The sequence below is a fragment of the Electrophorus electricus genome, chromosome 23 (genome assembly GCF_013358815.1).
Source record: "Electrophorus electricus isolate fEleEle1 chromosome 23, fEleEle1.pri, whole genome shotgun sequence".
Lineage (NCBI taxonomy): Eukaryota > Metazoa > Chordata > Actinopteri > Gymnotiformes > Gymnotidae > Electrophorus > Electrophorus electricus.
In genome coordinates this window covers 2,877,730-2,885,453 of record NC_049557.1, presented here as the reverse complement: position 1 = coordinate 2,885,453, position 7,724 = coordinate 2,877,730, and the positions used below count along the sequence as shown (strand labels likewise).

At 40.4% G+C, this 7,724-nt stretch overlaps 2 protein-coding genes across 2 annotated transcripts in view; both read right to left on the bottom strand.

Moving 5' to 3' along the window:
- Positions 1–827, bottom strand: part of ptk6a (PTK6 protein tyrosine kinase 6a) — a 5,397-nt gene extending 4,570 nt beyond the window's left edge. Inside the window, 2 exon segments of the mRNA XM_035522208.1 lie at positions 346–452; positions 653–827. Coding sequence (XP_035378101.1) covers positions 346–452; positions 653–827 — 282 coding nt within the window.
- A 1,716-nt stretch (positions 828–2,543) lies between these two features.
- Positions 2,544–7,724, bottom strand: part of nol4la (nucleolar protein 4-like a) — a 44,006-nt gene continuing 38,825 nt past the window's right edge. Inside the window, exon 11 of the mRNA XM_035522221.1 lies at positions 2,544–7,671. Within this exon, the coding sequence (XP_035378114.1) occupies positions 7,451–7,671 (221 nt within the window). The 3' untranslated portion in view covers positions 2,544–7,450. The remainder of the gene's footprint in view (positions 7,672–7,724) is intronic.

Genomic DNA, 7,724 nt, shown 5'->3' with positions numbered 1-7,724 from the left:
CTTTGTTTCATGTACACACTCTCACCCGTGCACAGGCCTCTGTGAGGCAGATGAAATCCAGGCCAGGCAGATGCTGGTTGCTCCTGCAGCTCAGAGAAGATGTGGCTTGGTTCCAAATAAAACATCTCGTAATCCTCGTGCTTCACTTTCTTCTCATATATATGAATTTAAGGGGGGGGGGGGGGGGGGTATTGAGATTGAGGGGAGATTAACATTAAGTTATTAGTATTCTTTATAACATTCTATTATTGATTTTATTATTTTAAAAAGTGTTCTCAGTGTATTATTAATAAGTACATCATATTCGGAGACTCTCAACAAAAACCAGACTAACTGATCACTCACCAGAGAGCACATATCCTTTTCGCTGCATCGTAACAGGAAAGCACCGACCGTGTTAGCAGAGGCCAAAAGTAAATTCTCTGACTCAAAGCGATTCAGTGTTTCAAAAAAGAAAAAAAACCCATAAAAACAAAATCATTCCATACTGCAAAGAGTATTCTCCTTTCATTTGTAAAAACGTGCGCACCTTAGACTACATGTTCATAGGAGACCATAAAATGATTTAAGTTACATACTTAAGAATTATTTTGCCATTTCGGAATAACTGAGTTGAAAATTAGAAAACTGCCGAGAAAATGAAGATACTCACTGTCGTACATCAACGGTCTCTTCCCTCGGAGGGTAGTTGTAAGGCACTTCACCTGTGGTTTCTGTTTCTCCAGAAACCTGTGGTTTAGTTTAGCCACTTGCCACCATTCTCCCGATTCCTGGAGAAGTTTAAACGAGTCTCCAACTTCAAAAAGTTCATCTTCTGTGCCTGCCATGAAAGACCATTATAGACCTTATAGATCTGTCTGTCAGTGACCTTTGCTCTGGCGGAACTATTCACTGGACCGCTGTCCTCGCCGTCGTCCTTCGGGCGCGTAAACAATTTGGCGAAAACACTATGGAAGTCGGGACAAGAACGTCACCCGAAGGAGATTTCACTTGGGCAGATATGTGATGGAAGATTTGGTGGAAAAGATAGCAGGGGTAGCGCTACATATAAGCTCTTCCCTGAGATGCTATTCCGTCGAAACTCAGGGGACATGGAAGAGGAAGGTGAAAACTAGTATAAGGAGCATGTATAACACGGTTGCCACCCTGACAGTCCGGTTTTTAGGCTGTAGGAAAAAATGGTGAAATACAGAAACATCGCTACACATCCGTTACATTGCCTAGCTGTTACACTTTGAGGCCAGTCAGAAGTCTGCAGCCAAAGTCAAATGGAACATACAGGAGGAAGACACACTAGTTTGGCTTGTTGACACGGTGGCAACTGTAACCTGTATGTAACCTTGGCAGTTTTATATTCAATATTCACTTTTTCGACTCTGGCACACACACACACACACACACACACACACACACACACACACACACACACGCGCATATATATATATATATATATATATATATATAAAATGCTATGTTACCCGTGTAGCGCATAGGCTTTATTGGAACAAACAAAAACAGGTATAATTGCTAACTACCAGTGTAAGGAATGTTCCACTATTAAACCTCATATAAAGCATATTTTCTTCAGCATTTAAAGTAGTTTAAACTGTTTTTACGTCAGATGCATAGTTACACATATACGCAGTGAAATTACCTCCAGCGGCCTTCACGGGCCTTAATGCTTTTATAAACGCAAATGCACCCTGCAGCAGTGTAACAGTTGAGCGACAGAACAACTGTGTAGCGATGTTTTTGCATGTTATCACTTTCTCCTGGCGCTGAACATGAGAATTAGTGTATGGTATTGACAAGAAAGTTAAAGTTAGAGAGATTGTGATGTACCAATTTTTCTAAATACTAAACAGTAGGCATAATATAGGAATGTATAGTTTTAAATGAAGTTCCGGTTTGACAATAAAATTGGTGTGCAATACTCTCCATAGCTCAAAGTAAATAACAATTTGATGTTTCTGTGCTTCTAAAATAAGTTGTTATGTATGTAACCTTTATGAACCACTTTAATTTCCAACCAGCACACATTAACTGCTAGTTAACAATTATGTTTTTCATGCTTGTTTTAATATCACGAAACCTACCTGACCTACACAGTTTAACAGTTTAAATGCTCTGTGCTCATGAGATGTGCACATTAGTGCATGCCCTTTGGAACCTCAGTAATAATTAGTACTCCCCACAAGTTAAAAACACTGGTGTGACGAGAGTGCTTAAAGGACAGGCAGGGCCACAGCATGATTGATCAGTTCACTGTTTTATTCAGCAACTCAGTGACACACACCTCTGGAAGAGGGAGCCTAGCAACTGCAGCAGACAGTTTTTCAGACCGTAGCGTTGACACCACACTGAAAATGTAAAAAGAGTCCTTTTCAGACGATAATGAGTCTCATCAAAGTGATATGTACGAGGCAGGAAACCCTCCCGCCTGAGCCTTTTTTTTTCTTTTAATTTTTTTCCTTTTAATTTTTTTCTTGTTTTTTTTTTCTCTTTTTTTTGCATGAAACAAACAGAAATGGAATTACCTGCCATATTTCCCATCTTTTAGTCATTCACATATATTCATATATATATATTTATATTTATCAACACTTCTCTAAAGAATTCAAATATTCAGCCACGTGTACTGAAAAGAATGTTCACTTTTAAATCACAATAATAAATATAAAAAAAGGATATATAGCAAATCCAATATAAATGACATGTGAGCAGAGAGCGCGCAAGGACTGGTCAGTCAGGACGTATTGGCCTGGATTAAAAAACAAACAAAAACAAAAAAACAAACAAACTCAGAGAGTCAACAGTTCCTGAGGTTCGTATGTTCCCCATATAGACAAACAGCACGAGGGGAATGGCTTTTAAAATCACAGAGAAGCTTCCCTAGAAGGTCAAAGTGCAAATTCTATCGTTACAGTAATTGCAGACAATAATCACATTGGATTTCTGTATTTGGTTGGCCCGGTAGGAAGAGCACTCCCCTTTGCCTTGGAAGGCAGACACACACACGCACACTCACACACACACACACACACACACACACACACACACACACACATACACACATATCCACCTTCCAAGGCATAAAATATAAAATCACTTAAAGAGCATTAACAATTAAGGTCTTTGCTACCTTTTGGGGAACATAATTAATGTTTAATTTTGCACTTTGAATGGATAAGAAGCTCTCTGTCTCTCTCCTGCTGTTTTTTTTCTCATCCCCCACCTTCCCCCTCCGTCGGTGACTGCAGTGACACCTCTCAAGGCCCTTGCACATGGATACCAACCCTGATTCACGCCGGGCTTGTGCTGAGGACGTAACACACCTCTTGAGTGCAAAAAAACTGAACAGTTTTAAGAGAGAGGAGAGGTAAAGCCAACCTGCAACTGAAAACAAGCTTGGCTTGCAGTTGCACTAGAATGCAGAAATAGTGAATCCTTTTTATGACATGGACGCTGAACAAGAATGTGTTAAAACAACAAAAAAAAAAAAGAAGAAAAAAAGATGTCTGTGCAGAAATAGTTGCCAAGGAAGGCACAATGAGAAGACTCATTTATAAACGTGCCTTGTGATACTAACCACCATAGAGAAATGACAGTCAAAAATATTAATTTATGCTTTCTGAGTGTAAAGTGTGCAAGGACCTTAACAGTGGTTTAACCAAGTCTCTGTAACCTTCTAACATTGCCCCTGCATGCACTAGATCAAAGAAACAATTGAACAACTGAAGTCATAGACAAAGGCTAAGGGGCTGATTGGAGGGGCGGGGCTTCAACAAACAAAACAACAAAAAGAATCTGATCCTCTGTACATGTAAACATCACACACTTCCACTGAGTCAAAAAACCAGAAAGAAATAATACAAAGCTTCACATTGGTATACAAAGAGAAACCAGGCTTCGGCCTACAGTTTCCGGTAGGTACAGGAGTAGAAACCAATAAAATACAATAATTATATTAATAACAATAACAATAATATTACAAAGCACCACAAAATTAAAAGAACACAGGCAATGGTTGTTACCACATTTTGATTGCAGACCTCAGCTGCACTTATAAAAAAATAAGTTGTAGCATCTCCTTTCTCCCCTCCAGATTTTCATTCTTTTTCTATTTCCACGTGTGTGAATGTGTCGGTGTTTGTATATATGAATATGTGCCTTGTGTATTTTTATTTATAATTATTTTTTACTTGCAAAATGATCATGGAGCTCTCAGGGCTTGTTCTCAAACATGGATTATGAACGTCATTACAGCATCATTTCACAGGAAACCTTGATAAAAAAAGGAAAGGAGGAAAGTATACACCAGGCATACACTAATGCTGACATGCCAAATCATACTGATTGAAAATTCATGGTGATTCCAAAGAAATTCTGGCAATATCTAATAAAGCCCTGATTGCCAACTCACCTCACAATCCTTCCTTATGGACTGGAAGTCAGCCGGTCCTCTGAGCCACCATCAGTTTACAGACTACAAGGCCATTTGCTATGTGAATAGTCTTAATAAAGCAAGCAATGTTTTTATGGACTAAGGACTTTTCTTTAATCTGCTCTAAATGTTCATGAAATAACTAAAATATTCTCTTAAGGTTTGGCTTGAGTGTGTTCTGGTATATTTTTTGATAATTCCAGAGTCCACTTTGAAATATAACATATGACCATATTATTTAAATTTAGCAGACAAAAAATAAAATGCTACCATGTTTCAGGCTAATTTAAAAGATGACATGCAGACAAAAAGAACACATGATTTTTCATGTCGTGTGACATTTTTATCGGGGTATTTGCTACAGTAAAATTTAAATTTCCAGTCACACAGAGTTGATTTTTTGTTCAGAATTTGTTGAGCATGGATTTTTCTGCTTAGTCTGTGGGTTCCTTTCGATGCTGAGCTCTCAGTATGGAATACTGGCACACAAGGCTCCTGTCAGTGTCATAGAAAAATAACTTTATAAACCTAGCGGACATGCACATTAAAGAAAAATACATATATTAAAAATAAAGTTAAAAATGATTAAAATATACCAAGATAATAGAACAAAAATGATAAGTGAGTATAGTTAGTGGAAAATAAATGGCTTCCCTTAACTGAGTCCCCAGTAGGAACAGTGTATCTCTGGGCTGAAGAATTTTCTGGTTATGGCTACAACAATTGAAAGGTTGCAAAATACACTGCCCTGATAAAGGCTTGAGACAAGGAGCAAGTGCTACCATAGCATTACACAGTTTAAATGAACTCCTAGATTGTCTTTTGCGTTTTTATACAGTATGATTCTATCTGAGGAATCTGTTGACATTATATTTGTAATTCAAACATTGGGGGAGATAACAGAGGGGGCTTTGAACCATAGTCTGCAATGTAGAGTAGCTATGTGTACTATGTAAATCTAACTTCCATGAGAAGAATAGGAGACATAAGGTTTACTCCGATAATTAAGCATTTCCTCCTTGCTCTGCCAATCACTGAGGTGTCCAGCCAATCACAAACTACTATTAAGACATCACATACATTATGACATAACCAGTTGGAGGGTGTTTTTTAAGCTTTGGCCTCCTACTGATAATTAGGTCCCTTCTCTTAAACTTGTATGCATATGTACATAAATAAGTCCCACTTACAATTCTGATTGGTCCCCGTGCAGTATGAAAGTGACTCAGTCATGAGGTTAGAAAACAAGAGCAGCATTCACAACTTAACAAAATTTGTTTGCAATGCAGCATGGGAAATGCAGTTCTTTGTCTTTTTTTTCTCCAGGTATGGATATGCCAGTTCATTTGAAAAGCAACTCACAGCAAGACTGTTGTCGCCAATCTGTTCCTTCTGTGAGTGTGTTTCCCAGAATGCATTACTGTGCTGAGGGTTAGAGGTTTCCAAGGCGTTTGGGGTGTGTAGGAAGGGTTTAGAGTGGGGTTTTTAATTTCCACTCAGCACAGCTTCATTTGCATAATGTCCAACAGTCTGACATGCCCATTCGATAGAATTTTTTTCTAAAGCAGTCCACATCAGTCATCAATTCTTTAAAGTGAAAATGTTGTTTTTATGCTTGTGTATAATTGAAAAAGAGATAAATGTATGTAAATAATGGACATGTCTCAGAAAGTCCATGATATGCTTTCAGACAACGCACTATTAAGATTATCATCTACATTGCACCTTATTCCCAACCTCAGTAACATTGATCAAACATCAAATATCTTTCTGTTCATCACCTCTTCCTCATGGGTGGTATCTCTGGTCTCCAGCCTATACTCAGCATGACTGCATGTAGCTTATACAACATGCGCATCTCTGTGGCATAATAGCTTTGATAAGTGAGCGTTTGCCACCCCACTGGATAAGATCATCAAATGACAGAAACTGAACTAAGCCCTTGAATATACAAACAGTGCACTTGGAGGTGTGGAGTAGGCTCCATTTGTACCTGGGCATGCAGCCAGTAAGCCAGTAAGGTGTGTGGTTTTGTGCTTGATCTCGAGCTGTCTGGCCCCGGCTACAGCCACCGCACAACTGACTGAGAACAGATGCCAACGCTGGCCATAAGAAAGCAGGCATCTGAGCAGAACAGCATCGGTGTTTCTTAGTAGGCTAATCTACCTGTACAAGTGACCTCACAAGGACCCTTCTAATTTCCAGTACATTTTCACGATGATCCACTTAGGATGCATAAAGTGTAATGCACTGGCAGAGCTCTCGATCCTGAACAGATTGTGTGTTTTCACTTTCCCTGTAACAACCACCTGCGTGATCGCTGCTGATTCCTGGGTGCAAATGATCCCGCCCCATATGAACCCTATGGCCTGGAAAAGTGAAGGTGCCACGTGACCTTTGGGTGGCGATGGTCCAATTGTGTTAGACAGGAAATGACATCGTGCATCTGTTCTGGGAATACTCCCAACACTGGAGAAGGACATTAGGTAATGATTATGTCGATTAATGTAAATCTCCACAAGTGCTGCTATGTTTCTTTGTGGTCAGCCATTTGATGGCCTCATGTGTCACAGATTGTGCTCTGTACAGTGCTGTGTTGTGACATCATTGCCAGAGTCAAGCTTTTCTTTGTCATGCAACTACACTGCCTTACGAGACCTTCTTCAGCAAAGTCATCACAGCCTCATACAGGGAGTTGAGCCCTGCTGCAAATCTAATCATGGGCTAAGGGAATTTGGTAAAGACACTAGAATTAAGATAAGGCTGTCATGAAGAATGTCATAGGTAGCTCTATAGAAAGGGGTGTGTGTGTGTGTGTGTGTGTGTGTGTGTGTGCATCTTCTGCTTGTGGCCAAGTAGCTACATATATGTTTTCTGCTAACGTGTGCATACGCTCTGATGTGTGTGCCTGGCTGCCCACTGGCTGTGCATGTTTGTGCGTGTGTTTTAGGGGGTACATATGTTTACACGTGTGTGTTGGGACTGAACCGTGTCCAGGGGTAGTTCTCAGTTCTGCTGCAGGATAAGGTTCTCCAGCTCGTCTGCTGAGCGGAGCAGGAAGGCGGCGGACTCACGGTACCCGGCGATGAGCTGCCGCACGGCGCTCACCTCGGGCGGACTGAGCTGGGCTGACGCGCCCCCGCCCCCTCCACCCTGCCCGTGGCTGTTTGAACTGGATGACGATGACGAACTGGAGCCCAGCGACTTCATGCTGAGATCGGTGGGTCCTAAGCGATAGAGAGAAATATGGAGTGCATGAGGAAGACAGGGGGACTGGAGG